The 23643-nt window shown below is 34.0% G+C and overlaps 1 protein-coding gene across 4 annotated transcripts in view; it reads right to left on the bottom strand.

The window, feature by feature from the left end:
• The window catches only part of CCDC178 (coiled-coil domain containing 178), a 538381-nt gene that overhangs the window by 29743 nt on the left and 484995 nt on the right, over positions 1–23643 (bottom strand). For all 4 annotated transcript variants that reach the window (XM_074383637.1, XM_074383636.1, XM_039463712.2 and 1 more), the window contains one exon: positions 6110–6244. In XM_074383637.1, the coding sequence (XP_074239738.1) occupies positions 6110–6244 (135 nt within the window). The remainder of the gene's footprint in view (positions 1–6109; positions 6245–23643) is intronic.

Below are 23643 nucleotides of genomic sequence, written 5' to 3'. Positions count from 1 at the left end.
AAAGCCTTTTTCTTTTATGTTTAAATATTCTAAAATTTTTATATTTTTCCATCTCTTTAATCTTTTTTATATTGCTACTCTCTAGGATATAATATGACCCTTAAACTAAGCTTCCCAAACTTGTATAAAATATGCAGATATACTCAATTTAAGAAAAAGTGCAGTTTATCTTACGGGACTTATTTCCTTCCAGACAAAAATGCCTCTGCTTACTCAGTCTAAGACAAAATTTACATGCTGTAGCTTCGTCACTCTCATTTAAATGATTTGCTAATGTTCAGTTCTTTTTCCAAATGATAAATTAGATAAATGCAAATCCAAACCACAATGAGATACCATCTCATGCCAAATGATAATAGTACTTCATATGAGCTCTGACATGAATTTAGGACCTCGTGTCACTGTCAGAATCAAGAAGTTGTCTGTTATTACTAGGGCTGGGACAGGCCTTTGGTTCCAAGTTTATAGTAGCTCACTTTGGCTCATATTAAAATTGTGGTCAACTGAAATCCCTAAATCTTTTTCATATAAAGGGCATAAAAGTCAAATACACCAATTCTTCATTCCAGCTATAGCTCATCTTATTGGTTTCTGCTTGATCACGTAATTCAAAAGCTTATCGGGCCCACCTAGTTTTCTCTCAACTATAGATCTGCCAATCATGCCTTGGTGTGGCCCTGTAAGGAACTGTTCCAAAACAAAGGATAAAACAAAATTTCTTTTTTCTGTTTAACTGATTTTTGAATTACTTTTCCTCGATATTGGTTACTTTTTGAAACCTTCATCAAATGGTTTTCTCATTGAATAGTTCATTAAAATCTTATGGCATCATTTTAATACTACTTATGAAATATGAAACATTATTTAGACCCCTCTGACATTGGCACTTAAAGGAATCATGATACTAAGTCAAGGAAAATGAAAACTGATATCATCTTGTCTGTTAAGCAATTTTTAGTCATGTTGGATCATGTTGTATACATTGATACCTGCAGATTCACTCCACAAATATATTAATTCACTCTAGCATGTTTTCCTTTAAAAAAAATTGGACATAATAAGGCCAGGTGCAGTGGCTCACACCTGTAATCCAAGCACTTTGGGAGGCCGAGGTGGGTGGATCACGAGGTCAGAAGTTCGAGATCAGCCTGGCCAACATAGTGAAACCCCATCTCTACTAAAAATCCAAAAATTAACCAGTTGTAGTGGTGGGCACCTGTAGGCCCAGCTATTCAGGAGGGCTGAAGCAGAAGAATCGCTTGACCCTTGGAGGCAGAGGTTGCAGTGAGCCAAGATTGTGCCACTGCACTCCAGCCTAGGTGACAAAACTAGACTCTGTCTCAAAAAAAAAATGGATATAATAATTGGAAACATGATAGACATAGCATAATATCAAGCCCCCTGGTGGCCTTACTACTATACATCCTAAAATACAACTTAGGGAGAATGGAAAGGATTTCACGGATAGTATAAAGGCCTGAAGGAACTAGAATCTTCCAGGAAGGAGGACAAGCAACATGTAGGAGGGATTAGCCGCTAAAAGTACAATTGTGCTTTGTGGGTATGTACAGGAGGAACTCAAGTTAGGCATAATTTAATTCATGTTACACAGAAAGGTGGGAGAAGGACTCAGAATCCTTTTGTAGAGGAAGTGATTGAATTGGGTCATATGTTTTATTTATCTATATTTTATTTATCTTTATTTTACTTTATGTTCCAGGATACATGTGCAAAATGTTCAGGTTTATTACATAAGTATATAGGTACCATGGTGGTTTGTGGCACCTACCAACCCATCATCTAGGTTTTAAGGTCTGCATGCATTAGATATTTGTCCTAATGCTCTCCTTCCCCTTGCTCCTCACCCCAATACAGGCCTGATGTGTATTGTTCCCCTTCCTGTATCCATGTGTTGTCATTTTTCAACTCCCACTTATGACTGAGAACATGTGGTGTTTGGTTTTCTGTTCCTGTGTTAGTTTGCTGAGAATGATGGTTTCCAGCTTCATCCATGTCCCTGCAAAGGACATGATCTCATTCTTTTTTATGGCTGCATACATTTTCTTTATCCAGTCTATCACTGATGGGCCTTTGGGTTGGTCTTTGCTATTGTAAATAGTGCTGCAAGAAACACATGCGTGCATGTGTCTTTATAGTAGAATGATTTACAAGCCTTTGGGTATATACCCAGTAATGGGATTGCTGGGTCAAATGGTATTTCTGGTTCTAGATCCTTGAGGAATCGCCACACTGTCATCCACAATGGTTGAACTAATTCACAATCCTGCTAGCAGTGTAAAAGTGTTCCTATTTCTCCACAGCCTTGCCAGCAGTTATTGTTTTCTGACTTTTTAATAATCACCATTCTGACTGGCATGAGATGGTATCTCATTGTGGTTTGGATTTGCATTTATCTAATTATCAGTGATGATGAACTTTTTTTTTGTATGTTTGTTGGCCACATAAATGTCATATTTTGAGAAGTTTCTGTTCATATTCTTTGCCCACTTTTTGATGGGGTTGTTTTTTTTTTTGTGAATTTGTTTAAGTTCCTTGTGGAGTCTGTATATTAGACCTTTGTCCCATGGGTAGATAGCAATTTTTTTTCTCATTCTACAGGTTGTCTATTCACTCTGATGCTACTTTCTTTTGCTGTGTAGAAGCTCTTTAGTTTAATTTGATCCCATTTGTCAGTTTTAGCTTTTGTTGAAATTGCCTTTGGTGTTTTAGTCATGAAGTCTTTGCCCATGTCTATGTCCTAGATGGTATTGCCTAGGTTTTCTCCTAGGGTTTTTATGGTTTTGGGTTTTACATGTAAGACTGCAATCCATCTTGAGTTAATTTTCATATAAGCTATAAGGAAGGGGTCCATTCAGTTTTCCACATATGGCGAGCCAGTTTTCCCAGCACCATTTATTAAATAGGCAATCATTTCCTCATTGCTTGTTTTTCTGAGGTTTGTTGAAGATCAGATGCTTGTAGAAGTGTGGTGTTATTACTGAGGTCTCTATTCTGTTCTATTGGTCTATATATCTGTTTTGGTACCAGTACAATGCTGTTTTGGTTACTGCAGCCTTGTAGTGTAGTTTGAAGTCAGGTAGCTTGATGCCTCCAGTTTTGTGTTTTTTGTTTAGGATTGTCTTGGCTTACAGGCTCTTTTTTAGTTTCACATGGAATTTAAAGTAGTTTTTTTCTAATTCTGCAAACAAAGTCAATAGTAGCTTGATGGTCAGGTGTTTTTAAACAGGCAAGATAAAAATCGTTCTACTATAAGGACACATGCACATGTATGTTCGTTGTGGCACTGTTTACAATAGCAAAGACCTGGAACCAACCCAAATGTCCATCAATGATAGACTGGACAGGGAAAATGTGGCGCCTATACACCATGGAATATTATGCAGCCATCAAAAATGATGAGTTTGTGTCCTTTGTAGGGACATGGATGAACCTGGAAACCATCATTCTCAGCAAGCTGACACAAGAGCAGAAAATCAAACACCACATGTTCTCACTCATAGGCTGGTGTTGAAAGATGAGAACACATGGACACAGGGAGGGGAGCACTACACACTGGGGTCTGTTGGGGGGAAATAGGGGAGGGACAGTGTGGGGTGGGGAGTTGGGGAGAGATAGCATGGGGAGAAATGCCAGACATAGGTGAAGGGGAAGAAGGCAGCAAATCACACTGCCATGTGTGGACCTATGCAACAATCTTGCATGTTCTTCACATGTACCCAAAACCTAAAATGCAATAAAAAAATGAGTATTGCAGAAACAGGGAAGAGTATGAGCACAAAAGAGGAAGAATGAGTTTCGCAGCAAGTTTCTTAATTAGTAAAAATTTTGGAGTGGCTGAAACAAACTAAAGAACTGAAGCAGAGAGAAAGATGAAGCTGGGAAGATAAGCAGGAGCTGGGTCATGAAGGTTGTTGTGTACCATGCTGAAGGTTGTGGACTTGATTTTTCCCCCAGAGGATTGCATATTTCCACTATTTTTCAGCAAGATTCTGAAAATTGTATTTTCACATTTTTATTAAAAGTCAAAATTGAAATATTCGAAATGGAAGGCATCTCTAATAGATAAGAAAGGAAGGCACTAATTTATGATGCTCACATTCCCCAAATACAATCCAGCCTTGCACTGTGTTTCAGACGCTGAGCAGTTGGGTTTCCCTCCCTATACTATCCTATCCCTTCATTTCCACTGTTCTGTGACACTCGTACAAATAAGTAATTTAAAATCAAGTTTGGCAAACAATATGTTGAAGAAATTCTCATAAAAATTAAAACAAGGATTATTGAAGGATATGAATTAGAGTCATTTTACTGATATTCAGATGATTGCTCATGATATTTTTAATATTTGAAAATACATAATGATTCAGTTAGAATTTATCATTTGTAGATTTTTAAGAACATTTGGACAAAAATATAGATTTTTCTAAGATACTAATTAGAGCATGCAGATTACCTTTAAATATTTAAAAGAGGTTCACAGGTTCTAGCCACCCTATAATGTGTTATATGTTAACATGCTTAAAGAAAACAAGATGCTTTTGACTTCTAAAATAATGCAAGTGTAGTTTGTATTACAGTTTGTACATGAATTTCTATTGAATCTACATGTGTTAAGTACTGCCTTTCAAAATTTTCCTTTGTCTTCTATTATTTTATTTTTTTGTTATAACCAATTGTCAGTACAACCCATATATAAAGTACACATGCACGCACGCACACACACACACACACACACACACACTCCTCAGAAGAAAATACCAAAAAGTAGAAAACAGCAAAAATGAAATTTGAAATAGCTTCATAGCTTTTCAAGTGCTTTGCAAAACCTTCTTTACTTGATTTAAAAGCACTATCATGTGCATGTATAACAAAATATTTAGAAAAAGATTTGGTTTAGGGTTCAACATTCATTTTATATGTTGAAAATTACTGAAAAGTGTAATTTTAAAGTACAAGTGACATTGTTTTTGTTTTTCATAGAACAGACATTCTAGTTTTTGTGACTTAATAGAACAAGGTAGTATGTGTTTGTCTTTGGGAGGTCATGTTTTATGCACCTAGTAACATTTGCTATGGTAAAACATTAATTTTTAAAAAGTTTAAGTAATATTTAAGAATTGTCTTTGGCAGGGCACGGTGGCTCATGCCTGCCATCCTAGCACTTTGGGAGGCTGAGGTGGGTGGATCACGAGGTCAAGAGCTCAAGACCATCCTGGCCAACATAATGAAACCCTGTCTCTACTTAATATAAAAATTAGCTGGGCGTGGTGGTGTATGCCTGTAGTCCCAGCTACTTGGGAGGTTGAGGCAGGAGAATCGCTTGAACTAGAAAGGTGGAGGTTGTAGTGAGCTGAGATTGCACCACTGTATTCCAGCCTGCAGCCTGGCGACAGAGCAAGACTCTGTCTCAGAAAAAAAAAAAAAAAAAAAAAAAAAAAGAATTGACCTCACATAGTTAATATGGGTTTATAAAATATATCATTCTTAAAATGAAACAGTGGATCTGCTAAATGTTTTTATTGAAACAAGTAGTAAAATCTCACATGGATCTAGAACCACAGCTACTTTCTAGTCTCAAATTGCTTATGTTTCAAGTAAAGTCATTTCCAAATCTGCTTAGAAGGATGAGACACTTGCAAAATAGAAAAGGAAAGACAACAGTTAAACCAAGTAAACATAAGAGGGTTATTTTCAGTGAAGTGGATTTTGCACAAAAGCAGCACAAGGTATCTGGGGTCAACATCGTTTAAACAGCTGGTTGGCATCTGCAAAGCCTGAAGATTTGTTTAAAAAAAAAAAAAACCAACAAAACAAAACATAACAAAACATTTTTTTGTACCAAATGCATTTATAAAAATCTGTTCTGAGGTTTGTGAGAAATAAGCCCAATCTCCCCTTTCCCCCAAAGTATGCATGGTATATGTGCTAAGTTACTGAATTCATCCTTCATGCAATTCCAGTTTATTAAAGAGGTTAAAAATTTATAAAACTCTGATGGGATATGGTTTTAATGCTTCATCACACTACCCATCATTTGCTTTTCAATCTAGATCAGAATGATCTTTCCGACTTCCCTGCAATCACTTACCTGCACAGCTAATATTTTCTGAATACTCTCTTGAGAGTCTGTCTGGAAGTTGGCCAGCCTCATCTGGCTGAAGAGGACCACCAGTTTGAAGTGCTCCTGCCACAGCCTGTGCATCCTTTTCTGTAGCTGACAGAGCTAAAGAGAAGAGGGAGGGGAGAAAACACAAGTCAGAGGAGGAGAGGAAATTAATGGCAGTGTTCAAGAAGAATGATGGAGGGAAATATAGAAAGCAGTCAATAGCCCATTCTGCACTGTACGGATCTGACAGGAATTTCACAGTCTCTTGATTTTTCAGCCCACTCATGTGCATTCATCAGAAACCAGTCACATCTGGCCGCCAGGATGGGGGGTTAATTTTCTCTAAATGCCTCAGCAGTTTTGTTCTAGCTGAGGCAAACTCTGTGACTGCAGAGCTGATGAGTAAAATATTTCTACTTCACCCAGTTTAACTCAAAACCGATAGCCTTGGGACATATTGAACCTTTCTTGAAAAAAATCATCTTTTGAGGATATTTTGAATGGCACATCAGGTCAAGCCAAAGTTTAAAAATGCAACTTTAAGACTTTGATGGACACCATCGCTGCTTTTTTTCCTCATAAAGCTTACCATTGCTTGGCAATGTGTGCTTTAGAGCATGACAAAACTAAAGAGAATTAACTTAGCCATCAACTGCTGAGGGAGAACAATAACAAGGAAGAAATTTCCAGCTAGAACTCCCTATTAATCTACCTCCCTCTGACCATGTGACATGGAAACATCTCACTGCACTAAAGCATAGTGGACATGGTGTTTAGAAGTGACATGTTTAATACAGGATCTGTACAGAAAAAGAAAGAATTCACCTATGACATATGCTAGATCATTTGGAAGTTTAATATAAAAACCAACAGAAAACAGTGGACATTTTATCAAGACAATGTACATTTGCTCTTCAACAGTTACCATAGGCACACCATACAGAATTATTATAATAAGACATTTTCAAAGGGATAAACATGAAATTAAGTCAAAACTATTTATTAAAAATCCCAAAACATTTATAATGAATGTTTATATTACATGAATATAATAAAATATATTCTGTCACTGAAAACTCTTGGTTTTGGGAATGTGGTTAATTGCTGATATCAATTCCTTTTTAGCATATTTTGCAGAATGGAAAAACAAAATTCACATCCAAATATTTAATATCAAACACAATTTTTATATTAAACCCTTTTTCATACCAGAGTAAATGTTAACAATGTGGCTATTGGATGGGTTACATATGTGGGATCCTCTGTAAAACATCAATAAGGAATGTGTGTAAAATTTGGGAACACTTTTGTATATATATTTCAGTAAAACAGTTCACTTAACTAAATACTTGGTGTTGCATGTAAATTGTTTATCATCATTATCCTCATTATGCATTGTTATAAACAACACATATGTATTTGTGTTTGGTTCCCATAAAAACAAAGCCTGTATTTCTGGTTAGTTGATTAACTAGAAAGAAGAAAAGACTTTGAAAACTATAGATATTTCAGCTTACTAAATGCTGAAATACATTGTTCAGAACCAGTTTATGGGCATTTCAGATAATTTGGGCTATTAAATTAAAACTTATTTTATTTTTTGAAGAGAAACTATTCTTTGAAGAGAAATTCTGCCAAGCTTTAAAAACATGGTGTTTTCTGTAGTATAAGTGAAGCCTGACAGTCAATGCAGGGAGGTATGCTTTATCTTGATATACCCATTAAGACATTTGAAAAGTTTAGGTTCATTGTGTATGTTCCTAACTATATAAAGAGTCATATTAAGACTGTAATTATTGTTCAGGGACAGGGGAAGGGTCTGGGTGTTGAGGGTTCAGGAATGATCAACGGGAGTTAGCACTGGCCCTGTATTACCTAATGTATGCATCAATGATTTAAATATCATTAATTAAATTTGCTTTAACAATAAGATGAAGAGCAAACGAATATTTAAATTAGAAATTACTTCAATTGAAACTGTGGGCAAGGCTAAAGAAGCTGACATTTAGTGTCAACTAAACATTAATAACAGAAGAAAAGAATCATGACAAATATTTCTGAAAATAATTTCATAACATATATATGTTTGAAACTTTTGTGATTTTTATACTGGTGTTTATTACTAAAATATGACCTTGAGCTTACAGATTTTTTTAAAGGGCAAAAATGGAAATGAATGTGAAGGAAATTTTACTTGCTTATAAACTAAAATTATCAATCATTTTTACTAACAGGATATCTCATTTCTGAAATTACATGTGGAAATATATTTTGTAACACATATTGCAGTATAGTTCTTTTTATGCTGCCTAAATATATTGTTTGCTGAGGTAAACATCCTGAATGAAGGGGACATAATCTAATAGATAAATACAATTTGCTAAATGAAGCTTAACTATAAATTGTCTGTTGTGGGTAGAGGCTCTGAAGAGATTAGATTTTTGCTATTTTCTTAACATAGACAAATAATCTGTCAACTTTCTCAATTCTTGTCAATGTGACTTATTTAAACAACACAGTTCATAAATTAATTGTATCCACAGTGGGCTAGTTGAGATAGCCTCTTTTATTAACCCCAGTTTACAGCCGAGGAATCTGTATTTTAAAGAAGTTAACTTGCTTTAGGTTATTTACTTCTGTCTAACTTTAAGTTATTTACCATGATGCTGTATCAGTTAAAGTTCAATGGCTTTTCTCTTTCTGCCTCTGATATTTTAGCAGTCACTTCTAGATTAAGGATAGTCATAAAGACTGCTAGAAACACCCAAGGGTTTCGTAGACTTTTGCCAGTTTCCTGGAAAACAGGCTGTGATGCAAAATGAACATCTATGTATGCTTATTAGATACTAGTAAGAAGTACATGATAAAACCTTATCACATAGCATAGATTTTCAAATTATTGTCTACCTCAGACATTACTTTACCAGTTTGTTGTAATTTAGAATTTTTAAGACGACAACAAATGGAAACCTACCATGTAAAAAATTGGACAATAGACTGTCAAGACAAGAAAAGTTCACAGCAATAAGCCAGAAATAAGTGATTTTGAAAGAATGGTTGTAGGATGAACTCTTTCAGCCTTACTGAGTGGAATTTGATATCTCAGTGAAAAGTCACCTACAGCAAAATACCACTTTAACTTTCTAGAGTATTTTTCTTATTCCAAAGTTGTAGTTATTTGGAGCCAGCTTAGCTCTCAGAATACTTTATTTCCCACAGGAGATTCTAGGATACTTGGAATTACACCTATAAACAAAGATCTGTTTCTCAAAGAAAATAATAAATTAATACTATTAGAATAGTCACAAATATGACAAAAAGCAAGTATGAGAAAGATGAGCTGTAGAGGAATTCCTTAACAAGAAGGTAAATTTTACAAGCAGGAGCTCTTCAGCATGTGTAAGCAGAGCAAACTGAATAGTAATGTTTTCATAGCCACAAGTTAAATGAGGAGAAGCAGCTGTATGCAGTGTCTATTTTTAATTCAGTTGCCTGTATTCTAGCTTGAGGTAGCCACAAAAGCCTTAAATTTATCAATATACACGTGTTAACTAAAGCCTCTTAAACAGAGAAGTTTTTTAAGGATCAACTGAGTAATATCTCAAAAAAGATATTTTATGGGGGAAATCAATAGATAATAGGCTTATGGTAAAAGAAGAACCAGGAAAAGGAAGAATTAAAGGCAATCTTAAAGAGTGAAGAACCAGCATCCAATAGAATAACTTATGCACACAAAAACATATGCACACGAAAGACAGTAAGACAATGCAAAAGAATATTTAAGGAAGAACAACTAAGATGCTGAGAACAATGATTGATTATATCAATAGCTATGACACAATTATTTTAGGAAAGTTATTATGAGCAAACCCCATTTTAAGATATCAGAAGATAGTGATCACTCAATAAATGTTTATTAAAATTGACAACTTGAACTGATAAAAATTTATCTGATAAAGGGTGTAAACCAAAAACTTCCATCAGAGATTTTACTAAATAAACATTAGAAATCTTCCTGTGGATGTTGGGCAAAATAAAGTAAGGACATCAGAAATCAACATCCCTTTTAAAAATTTTATTGCAAATTCTTCTCAAAACAATATAAAAAATAGAACTACAAAAGAAAGCTATAAGAGTTAGGAAAAAAAAGTCTATATGGAAAATCCAGTCAGTAGGCTCTAAAAAACAACAGATGGAGGTGATGAGAGTTTAGGAACTTTCTGCCTATAAGATCTGAGCTCAAAAATTTAATAACTTTTTTTTTTTGAGGCAGAGTCTTGCTTTGTCACCCAGGCTGGAGTGCAGTGGCACAATCTCAGTTCACTGCAAGCTTGCCTCCTGGGTTCCAGCAATTGTGCTGTCTCAGCTTGTCAAGTAGCTGAGATTACAGGTGTCCCTCACCATGCCTGGCTAATTTTGGTATTTTTAGTAGAGACAGGGTTTTGCCATGTTGGTCAGGCTGGTCTTAAACTTCTAACCTCAGGTGATTTGCCAACCTTGGTCTCCTAAAGTGCTGGGATTACAGGCATGAGCCACCGAGCCCGGCCCATTTTTATAAATCAGTATGACCAATTTTGAATTGTAATAGAAAAAATTCTATTTATTACCATAAAATAAAATGCAAGGTACTTAGGTTTACATCTATTAAAAATGGGAAATATTTTATAAAGAAAGCTACAAAACATTTTGCAAAATAAGAACTGAATAAATCTAGAGGTGTAATATGATCATATATGAGAAAAGAGTATCAGGGACAAGTTAGTTTTCCACAAAGTAGTCTACAATCTCATCAGGTTTTATGAAAGTTGATCTAAAATTAACATGGAAGAAGAAAGGACTGAGAATATGTAATGAGACAATTGTGAAATAGGAGAACAAGCCTGAAAAATTTGACATGTGATATTTACAATTTATCTTAAAGGTGTAGGAATTAAGAATAATAATGGGATCATCCAAAGAGGGCATTTGATTAGTGCAGAAAGAATGGTTAATACTCCAAGCAAAATAAAATAAAATTAGATCCTTAACTCACAACATAAAGAAAATAAAAGCAAAGTAGATTGAAAATTGAGTTTAACAATTTTTTTAAAAACATGACACAATAACTTTATGCCTTAAAGGAAAGAATTTTTAAATAAAAATTAAAATGATAATTTTTAATGGAAAAATTGACAAATCTAAGTACATTTAATATTTTTTAAGTTAAATTTAAACAGAGTAACAATATAAGCTGCATGTTTAGAGAAGATTTTAATAACACAGGAGACAAGGATTAATTTCTTTAACATATAAAAAGCCCCTATAAGTCAATAATAAAAATAGAAACAACATACAGAAAAAAATGGACATATTATACAGATAGGCAATTCACACAAAAGGAAGGCTATTTGGCTTGAAAACATTTGAAAAATTCTTCAATTTAATAATAGGATATGATAAAATAAAATTCAAACTCATCAGATTGTCAAATACTAAAAAATCTGTCTATATAGAATTTTAGTAAAGATGTGAAAAAAAATAAACATATGCTGTTCAAATTAGTGTATAATTTTATAGAAAAACTTTGGAGGACAATTTATTATTTTGTATTGAAATTGAAGTTGTACTTTCCCTTTGACCCAGCAATTACACTTAAAGTTATGTACCCTATACCAGCAATTCTCAACGTGTGGTTCCCAGACCATAAGGATCAGTATCAATCACCTCAGAATGTTACGAATATGGTTATTCAGACTTCCTGAATCAGAAACCCTGGGACCAGCAATAGGTGTTTTATCAAGATCTATAGGTGATTCTAATGTATGCTAAAGTTTGGGAAATACTGCTCTCAAAAAAATGTCATATGTACTCAAGAAAAAATATAAAATAGCGTTCACTAACAGGATTGCTTGCTATAGTAAAAATTTGGAAATAATCTAACTATCTTTGAAGTAATGAAAAATACATGTGGTATATTCATACCCTAAACCACAGCATTTAAAATAAACACACTGGCCAGGTGTGGTGGCTCATGTCTGTAATCTCAGCACTTTGGGAGGCCAAGGCAAAGAGGCTCGCTTGAAATCAGGATTTTGAAACCATCTTAAGTAACTCTGTCTCTAAAAAAATAAAATAAACAGACTAAAATTGCAAGTGATATGTATGTTAGAGAAACAAAAAAAACTTACAAATAATACTTTTTGTTTTAATTTTATTACTATGTAAAAATGGTATTAAAAACAATTGGAATGGTAAACACAAAAGGTTAACCCAGAAAAAGGAGGAGAATAATAATAATAAAAGGCCAACTGTGGGATTTTACATGCGTCTATACTGGTTTAAACATGCAAAACAAATATAGAAAATGTCAGGATTTACAAGCTGGTCAAGTTACACAGACATTTTTTAGAAACTTGTTTGCTTACTTATACTTTATATATAATTCTGTAACTTACTGCACATTAAGTTGTTTCATTAAGGAAAAAAAACCTATGTTAAGGTGACATCTCTGCAAGAAAGGCATCTTCCAGATTTTGTGGCAATTTATAATAACAATTTATAATTAAAAAAGTAAATCATTTTAGAATGATTTACTTTCAGATAATTTATTATAATTTGTTTTTTAAGAGTATCCTATTTTACTTGACCATATGCCAAAATACAAAAATGGCTTATTTTGTACAATAATTTTGTCATATAACCACTAAATGTGATCTTACCCATAATAAACAAAATATCCAAAATATCAAGTTTACATCATTAAGGAAAAAATTACTACTTTTAGCTGCCTCATAAAATTATTGATATTTTTCTTCTTCCCTCTCATACAATTAACATAGTTGTTCATTAGTAACTTCATAATTTATTTCATATGAAATTAAAGATTGCCATATGTAAAATATTTTCATGAGAATTTGAATTTGCTAGTTTCAAAAGGTAGCCATAGAGCTCAGATGTTAAAAATATATTAACCTTAATAAACAGATATTTTTGTAAGCTTATTCATATATACTAATGTGTTGAAATAATGACAAGTATGTTTTTTCTTTAAAAAATTTCTGAAGTTGTGTCTGTGTCTTAAAGAACATAAACATCATTGCAAACACATTTTAGATAAAATTAAATCATTTTTGGAGACATATGGTACCAAAAATTAACTCCCCAAAGCACATCATTTAACTGGCTTTTGCAATTTAAGAACCCTGGAAAAAAGAAAGGGAACATTTCAAGGAAATGAGAAGTGTCCTTATAATGAATTTCTCCTTATAAGAATCAGACATAACAACAGTCTTTTTAATTAAAATACAAATACCATATGTATAGTTATCTGAAAATGAACTATAAATTGTTTTGCCAGGAAACAAAAAAGTCCTTCAGAATACAAAGATGATAGTAATGGGCAGGGCAGACAGCATGAGCAGCACTCAATGTTCTTTGTCTATGAATAATGGTTTGTTCATTACTCGACTAATGAAAACATACAACTGCTGGATTCAAACCTATGGAACAGATTTTCAAAAACACCTCATTTACACTTTCGTGGATGAAAAATATCTTTATAAAAACTGGATTTTATAAAGAACCAGTTTCAAGTGGTAGTTGAAAAGAAATCAGAATTCTTTTGAGTACAACATGAAAAACCTATTAGAAACAAAATCCAAAGAGAAAATTAACAGAATCACTGCAATAAACAATCTTTATCAATACACCATGTAGGACAAATGCGAGAAGTATGGATCAATTCCAAATTTTTGAAGTAAAAATTACCTCCCAGGATAAATTAGCAGAGTACACTGGACTTTTAGGGTAGTAAAAATATATTGTATGATACCATAATGGCAGATACATGCCATTATACATTTGTCCAAATCTATAAAATGTACAACACCAAGAGTTAACCCTAAAGGACGAACTTGGAGTGATGATACTGTGTCACTGTGTGTTCATCAGTTGAAATAAATGTACCTCTTGGCATGGGTTGTTGATAATGGAGGAGGCTGTGCATGTGTGTGGAAAGGGGGTATACAAAAACTTTCTTTACCTTCCACTTCATTTTGCTGTAAACCTAAAAACTCCTCTACAAAAGAAGATCTAAAAAAAAAAAAAAAAAAATCACCTCTCAGTACACTGGAGTGGGAATTGGGAGTGGGTAGCTGGTGATGACAACATGTGACAACTGTTAGAGGTTATAGTATTTCTGAAATATGCATGTGTATACATAGATTAATTCATTACAGATACCTGAAAATTTTAGAGTTTATCTGATATGATGGGTAGAGAGTTTGGAAGTTTCTTAGGCAAAAAGCCTGCAACCTAAGAATAGAAATTACAAATAATATCTTGGGATAAAATGAAGGCATTTCAGAAGCCTGTATTTCCTATCTACAAACACAGTCAAACAAATGGTTCAACTGTAGAAGCAGCTATAAGATTTATTCATATTTGACAAGAAAAAAACACTATATCATGTAGATTTGCATTTGCATCTTAGGTAATCTAATTGAAATCATATTTAAAGCTTTGACAAAATATGATAAAGGCCATCTGGAAAAAACAATGGGCTTTTCCTATAGGAATTTATTTTAGGTAGAAGGAGGGTAGATGATAGCACAAATATATTCATTTATTTGCACGAGAATATTAAAATAATGGTTATAATTTCAATCTGCTTGTTATAAGCCTTCACATACTGAAAGCATACTGTGTTTCTCAATTTCTGACAGATAAATAAAACTGATAAGTGAAGGTATGTGCATGCAATTTTAATTCAACAGAGTGATGTGAAGTGCAGCTCACAAGGCAAATAGCATAAGACTTATCAGTTCTGTTTATTGTAATAACCCAAACAATAGCAATTATAAACTACTCCACAGACTTTTGGCAAGGCAGGAATGACAGATATTAAAAAATCCAGTTAATACTGAGCTATTTATAGTACTCAGTTACCAAGCTATATGTGTACAATATACAAACATCAGAAGTAATGAAATATTTCTTTGTTACCAAATCCATTTCACAGACTAGTGTTAAAGATTACATAGCTCATTTCTGGAAATATCCTTTATCAAATGCTTAGATGTATCCTTAAGAAAAATAAGACCTACATGCACTCCCAATTTTGGAGCTAGCATTTAAGAAAATTAAAAAAGAACTATTTAATTACTCTAGTTATATAAAAATAATAGATTTCTTAATTCTGCATTTGGATCTCTGCTAATATATAAAACCTTGGTATGACAGAGAGAAAACTGATCCACACAGACACTAATAATTTTTGTATTGACTAAAGATCAAGTCTATTCTTTTATATAAATATGCAAATGCATTTCTGTGTATACTTTATAATACACACTATTACATAGATAACTCATCTTTTTCATATTTAATAGTAGTAATCTGCAAAAATTACAACCTTCTTGGTTAGATAATTTGGTTCTGAAATAAAATTACTTAGATATTTTGCTTATGTAGGTTGCTAAAATTCACACTTGAATCCCATGAACAGTTCAATAAGAAATGAATGAACGTATATGCTTAATTCTAAAATTGTTCTTTGTGATTGAAAAAAAATGTTAAACCAAGAGTAAAACAAAATTATATGATAAAATTATCCTCACAATGAAAATCTAACTTTTGTCAAATAAATAATTGTTCAAAAATGGTTGAAAATCGTATTACGTGACAGCTAAATATGTAAGATTATATTGCCAAACAGAGATGAACATATTTTTGAAGCATAGACTTCCTTGCCTGCTTGTCAGTCTTTTGCCCAAAAACAATTAAGTCCCTTGATTTTAAAATGTGGCCAAATAAATGCTCTAAGCTGGTTCTTTTGGTTTTCATTTATGAGCTGTGGTTGAGCAATTTTCTCTGATGATTATCCATAGCATATCTTTATAATCTTCTGAGACCTACTTATTTTAATACAAAAAAAATCAAGAAAATGATTTAAAATTACATTTACCTAAAATTAATTCACAATAAAAACATTCAAAAAATGTTAATTATAGAGGTCATTGGTTTATTTCAAAATTTCAAAAAGAAATTAGTGTATTTCTACTTTTAAAACATCAAATTTCATTATAAATAGCCCCAGCATTTGTATTTCTTTTAAACATAAGTAAACATAAATGCTTATGAAATTATGTTTTAAACAATTTGCAAAAATTCAACTGCAAATGTAAATAAAATGGGCCACACAATTATGCAATGTGGGACAGACTAAATGTAGAAACTAGTCTACAGGTATAAAAATCAAGGGTCAGAAAGTATAAGCTTCATTTAGAATGCAAAACTCTTATGATCCGTTACTTGTCTTAGCTTCTCGTTAGTGATCTAGAATTGCTCTGCCACTAGAAGGATTGCAGGAATAAGAAGAAAATCTGCAAAGTAGTGCAAATTGTCACAGATGCCAAAAATTTATCAACTCATTTGCTGGCTTGCACTAGAATATAATTAAATCCAGGTTATGACAAATATTATCAAATATATGCTTTTTATATATTAGTAACTAATACCATTCTTTCAGAAAACATTGTGAGCTAAATTCAACATATTCAAAGAATCTAAAAATAACATGAGTAGCAATGATTAATTTAAATAAAATAATATGGAATCATATTAAGGAAACTATAGATGTTCTACCACATTCTGGAAATTTATAGTGGTGGTAGTAGAAGGAAGAATCATTGGATATTTGGAAACCTAAGCAGATCTAGGTACTACTGGGCCATATGACTTAGTGTCATCTGAACCTTAACTGTCTCATGTAAGGAACAAGTATAGTTCCGCTAAACTAGATTGTCAATAGAATATATAGCTACTTGATATTTTCAGTTTTCCAGAGGAAACTGAAAACATATTGTCTCCTCTTCCCTCTGCATTTATTTAGCTCCTTTTACTCTTCAGACTCTTCTCATCTTTCCACTAAAATGGCTCTAGGAAAGTTTGGCTGTGGCATCTCATATACTTACACCCATACTAGTTCTTGAAAGTCTTTCCTTGTATAGTTGCATTCTTGATTTCTCACATTGTTCCACATGTCCTATTCAGTCTCATTTGCAGGTTACTGGCCCTTAGCTATCACTAAATATCAATAATTTCTAAGATCTTGCACTTAATTCTTTTCTTCTATATATTCTGCATGAGTGATCTCATGCACTCCCAACATTGAAACTATTATCCAAACCATAATATATTCCAGACTTGATCTGCAATGCAGACATCTCTAAGCCTGACTGTTCTTTACCATTAAACTACTAGATACTCTTCTCTGTCTACCCAACAAGACCTCAAAAGCCAAAGCCTAGAGATGAATCCATTGAGTTCACGAATCCCCTCATCCTTCTCACTCTACTCCTGTGATTTAGACCAAGATGCCACAATCAACTTTGTCACCCAAGCCAAAAACCTTGGCACTGTACTCACTTCCCTCACCCAGATCTCTCAGTTTGTTCATTCACTACATTGCATCAGTTTTAGCTTTTAAATATTTTTCTATTCGGTCCTTTACTCCCTCCTCACCACTGATTCCCATCACTAATAGAAAAATTACCATTCGGGCTTCATTTGTTCATCAGTTGTACAGGTTACAATTAATGAATAACTAAGGCCACAATGCTAAGTTTTCTAATAGTGGTGGGAATGGAATGCCTCAAGAGCCCTGTGATACATCAGCTGAAACCAGAAAAGAGGAAGAAGGCTTATTAGTGAAGATTGGGATTATATATTATTTTCACAGGCATGGAAATGCTTTCAAAATTTCAAGCAACTGTGAACATTGCTTTTAAGTGGAGGTGTTGGCAAAAGCAGACTGATGAGTAGGTAAGAATTACTTGTCAATAACACTGAGGTATGTATACCAATAAATGAAGAATTTATACTCTAAAACAGTTCATTTCTGAAGACAATTTAAACAGATCCTTCTTTAAGTGTTTATTTACTGAACAAACAATTCCTCACAGTTAGTGCAGATATGGCTTTCCAGTTCATACATATTGATCATACATTTCAAATTAATGTCATCTGAATGACTTAGTTCTTACTACTTGTAGGTGCAGATATAGACATACCCTGAGATAGTTGGCTCTCAACCAATGCTAATGCCCTATATATTTATAGTACCTTATAGCACAGAAATACTATATCATTCCCGTTGTTCTCATTTATACTTACATTTTTAGGCAGAAGACAGAGTGGTCACTACTATTTATTCATGAAGCAGACACCTAATGATAAACTCTTTGGTGTCAGAGCCTGTGCTATGTACCAAGAACCCAGCGAATCAACTGGTTTTTATCTTCAGTGTGGCTCAGAGGTACACAGAAGATAAATATATAAAACATAAAAGATAAATGAAATGCAGTAGACTACAAGATCTCAGAGAAGTATCTAATAACTGATGCACCAGCTGGGAAGGTTCCCGAAGAAGGTAATACCAGAGCCAAGTTCAGTTGGAGTAGCTAGATGAACTTAGTGTTAGAGGAGACAGTCACTCAAGGCTCCCCAGGCAGGAGGAGAAAGAGATGAAAGTTGGTCCTAGTTTTTCTTCCTGTTTTCTTCCTACTGAATGAATTTTGTATTTATAACTTAAAAATCTCAATTTATACAGAGTTTATTAAACTTTGTATTATAATTAAAAGCCTTTCAGAAGCAACTGGTGAGGAACTTGGAGACAGAGGGTTGTGACTAGCAAAGACTACACCATCTTCTCAATTGTGCCAAGCAGGATAATCAAAACACAGATTTTAGAAAATTTACTTAAAAGAAAAAAGGCTTTGAAAAAACTTTACTTTTTTTTCTTTTTTTAAATTGTACTTTAGATTCTGGGGTACATGTGCCGATCATGCCGGATTGTTGCATAGGTACACACATGGCAATGTGGTTTGCTGCCTCCATCCCCCTGTAACCTACATCTGGCATTTCTCCCCATGTTATCCCTCCCTTGGCCCACCAACAGACCCCAGTGTGTTATATCAGCTCCCCTCCCTGTGTCCCTGTGTTCTCATTGTTCAACACCCACCTATGAGTGAGAACATGTGGTGTTTGATTTTCTGTTCTTGTGTCGGTTTGCTGAGAATGATGGTTTCCAGATTCATCAATGTCCCTACAAAGGACATGAACATATCATGTTTATGGATGCATAGTATTCCATGGTATATATGTATATATATTGGTATATATATTGGGTTGGTTCCATGTCTTTGCTATTGTAAACAGTGCCACAATGAACATAGGTATGCATGTGTCTTTATAAAGAAGGATTTATAATTCTTTGGGTATATACCCAGTGATGGAATTGCTGGGTCAAATGGAATTTCTATTTCTAGGTCCTTGAGGAATTGCCACACTGTCTTCCAAAATGGTTGAACTAGTTTACACTCCCACCAACAGTATAAAAGTGGTCCTATTTCTCCACATCCTCTCCAGCATCTGTTGTCTCCAGATTTTTTTATGATCGCCATTCTAACTGGTGTGAGGTGGTATCTCAATGTGGTTTTGATTTGCATTTCTCTAATAATCAGTGATGATGAGCATATTTTCATATGTTTGTTGGCCTCATATATGTCTTCTTTTGAAAAGTGTCTGTTCAGATCCTTTGCCCACTTTTGGATGGGTTTATTTGTTTGAAAAAAAACTTTACTTAGGTGACTTTGAAAGGTAGCTCATTCAGTTCACCACTGGGATGGGATTTAATTTAGTTTAATTATACAATTAAGTAATTAAGCATTTTTTCCCTCTAAAATGGAGTCTCTCTCTCAGTACTGTGCTGTTTAAAATTTTAGTGCACATTTCTTTTTATCTGTAGACTTTAGATGCTTTCATCACACACATACACATACACATACACATACACATACACATACACATACACGTACATGTACACACACACACACACACACACACACACAAAAGAAGCTATGTGAGATAATGGATATGTTAATATCCTTGACAGTAGAAATAATTTCACTATGTATACGTATATCAAAACATGGTATACCTTAAATATATGCAAATAAAACATTAATGTCAAATTTTTGGGTAAGACATCATCAACTAGGAGGTAACAACTGTGTCAGAAAGCAGTCATTAATATTACTAAGCTAAACTGAATTAACATAGTGCATAAGGTAATAGCATCTCAGTAGATGGCAGGGTCTTTCAGAAGAGATTGTGTGGTGGTAAAGACCTCAGATAGGCTGAAAAAGACTAAGGGAGAAGAATTCAAAGCATAAAATTATGCCGAGTGAAAGCAGAGTTTGAGATATCACAAAAAGTGACCATAATGGCTAGAAGAAGCATGAGGGAATGGAAAGGTAAAGTTAAAGTAAACTTCCCAAAATTAATGGAAGGTAGAAATAAGTACATTATGCAAAACTCACCAAACTTTAAGTTTTGTGTTAATTACCCCAGGCATTTAAAAAGGACACCTGCCCATTGCTTTACCTAAGGGAGTACAGCTAATGATAGAAATTTTAGATGGCATGTTGTGTGTGTGGTATAAAGTATAGAGATAATGGGAACTTTCAGATCTTTCCAAATCACATCTCAAAAGTGTGTACATAAGCTGTAAGTCAACATGTAGAAACTTAGTCATAGTCCTTGGAATAAATGAAAGTGTAATAGTTGAACCAATTTTATTATATTTTCTGTCATGTTAGTATAAGCACTGTAACAACTTGTCAGATAAAACACATGTGTTTTTTTTTTTCTTTTCATTTTCTGTAAATGAGCTTTCAGAGACCTAGTCCCTTCTTTGTTCTTTTGACAGCTTGTTCTGCTCATTGCATGATATGTGGGATTATCAAATCACTAAGATTTTGCTTTTTCTAACATACATTATAAACTGGGATAAACTTTCTGAATTTTTCTAAATACAAGTTTTGGATCAAATTTTAAATTGGAAGATTAAATTTTAAACAAGGAGGATGACACACAAAACTATGCGTGGTTGGTCATTCCTAAATTATGGCTCATGGGTATTCAAAAGACAAGTAAGGAAAAGAAAAAAAGTCACAAGGTGAACAGCTGAAGGAATTTTGAAGACTTACAGAAAGTGGAAGAGAAAAGGTATATAGACACTAAAATAGTGAGGAGACTTCTGAGGAATAATGCAGAAAGATTTGCTATTGCACTGCACAGTTAATGTGTTGTCTATTTCAAAATTGCTAAAGAAATAGATTTTAAGGATGATCATCCTACACACAAAAGTGATAAGTTGGTGAGTGATGGATATTTTAATTAGCTTGATTGAATCTTTCTACAATGTACACATATATTAAAACATTGCATTTTACCTCACAAATATATACAGTTGTTATTGATACCTAAAAATACAATTAAAATGTATATTAGATGGACCAAGATAATATTATCTTTCCTTTAATAACTTGATGATGTTGGGGCCAGGAGCAGTTTCTCATGCCTGTAATCCCAGCACTCTGGGAGGCCGAAGGGGGCAGATTACCTAAGGTCTGGAGTTCAAGACCAGCCTAGCCAACATGGTGAAACCCCATCTCTACTAAAAATATAAAAATTAGCCAGGAATGGTTGTGGAAACCTATAATCCCAGCAACTCGAGAGGCTGAGTCAGGAGAATCACTTGAATCCAGGAGGCAGAGGTTGCAGTGAGCGGAAATCATGACATTGCACTCCAGCCTGGGGAACAGAGTGAAATTCTGTCTCAAGAAAAAAAATGAGGATTTTGTTCTTTTGAGGTATAAGGAAGGATTTGACTCCAAAAGTGGGAACTCAGACCTCAGACATCAGACCAAATTAAGGACTAGCTAAAACAGGGATGGGGCAGAAGCAGTTTTCCATAAGATTGCCCACTGGAGTGCCAAGGCAGTCTACCACCACCATGACAACATCCAGTGTTACCACCCTTATGATGGTTATGATCTGATGACCCAAAACTGCCTCTTAATCTGCATATAATTAAAAATAAATATAAATATGACTGCAAACTGCCCCAAGCTGATGCCCCAGGCATACGGTCTATTGGGTAGCCCTGCATTGCAAGGGCAGTATCTCTGTTGCTCCTCTACACTGCCACTTCAATAAATGTTGCCATCTAACACCACTGGCTCACCATTAAATTATTTCCTAGGCAAAGCCAAGAACCCTCCTAGTCTAAGCCCGTTTTGGGGCTCATCTGTCCAGCATCACTTTGAATGTGATGTTCTATCTTGCATGGATAGGGATTAGTTTATTTCAGGTATATTGTAGTTGGTTGTATATGTGCTTTCTCTGCTGGATCATTAAGTCCTTGAGGGCAGGGTCAATGTGATGTTCATCTTTGTGCCCCTGCACCTGATTCAGGGTTAGGTACATTAAAAAGTCTGCAGCAAATATTATTTGAATGACTTAATTAATAAATATAAAGCCTTTAATGGGTGTCAAGAAAGCTGGGTTCCTTTCACTTCAATTACAACAAATCTTACATTGTAAATTTTTATTAGCTATTATGCCTATTGAACCAACACCACAGGTTAATTCTGTACAACATAGTCCTGTATCGCAACAGAGACTACTACTATAGAGAGAAGGCTTTCCTGAGGCATCTCCCTACCCAAAGCAGAAAGAAAATGCTTCCTCCTTCATGCTCTTATAGAATCCTAACATTATCTCTAAAAAAGGATGCCTCGCTATGACCCAGGGTAATCTCAGAGTTACCCGTGAATCTTTCCTTTCTCCATGCATCCCCTTCCAGCTCATTACTAAATCTCTTAATTTATAACTCCTGAATTTATGTATTTCATTCTTTTTCTCCAAACTTATTGCCATTACTTGATTTTAGTTCTTCAACTTACGTTACTAAACTATTTCACAAGATGGAAAGTTGGTTAGAGATGTAGAAAGAAAACTGGGATAATGCAGAGACAAAAGTCAAAACACCAAAAACTTTAAAGAATAAGATTTCATCCTGTAAATTTTCATCACCTGGAAAATAATTTTAACCCTTTTCTGAGCTTCTTCTCTAGGCAAGCAGTGTTTGAATTTGGACCTATGTTATTCAATCTAAACTCCGCTTTGCCTTTGAAATGAAGATATCTTGTTTTTAGTACTAGTTTTATGTAATGAAATTCAAAGAGAAAATAGAAGTTGACACACAGTATTTCATTTCTACAAAATTCAACAGAAAAGCCTCCAAGACTAGAATTAACCTAGAATAATAAGTTTATTGCTCTGGCCAATAGAAATTACGAGTTAGCAAGTAGGTAAATAGGTTTTGTCTCAAGTGCCAATTTTAATTAATTAATTATGGCTAACTGGAGCATTGTGTTTAGAAGGCTAGAGGCTTAGCTTGTACTAAGCAAAAGAGAATTCAGTGATGATCATCCATGTCTGTCATAGGTATGACAGGGAGAAAAAATAAGAATAAAAGCAGATTTTAAGTTTTAGTGATTAGAATATCAGCAATATTTACAAGGTGACTAAACAATGGTTTGACACCAATAGGAAACGTTTTCTATTTAATCGCTCATTTAAAAATATTTAGTATTTGCCTGCCATTTTGATGATAGCGTCTCCATTAT

This window comes from Saimiri boliviensis, chromosome 13 (assembly GCF_048565385.1).
Source record: "Saimiri boliviensis isolate mSaiBol1 chromosome 13, mSaiBol1.pri, whole genome shotgun sequence".
NCBI lineage: Eukaryota > Metazoa > Chordata > Mammalia > Primates > Cebidae > Saimiri > Saimiri boliviensis.
Note: the sequence above shows the minus strand (reverse complement) of the source record. Positions and strands in the feature narration are given on the sequence as shown.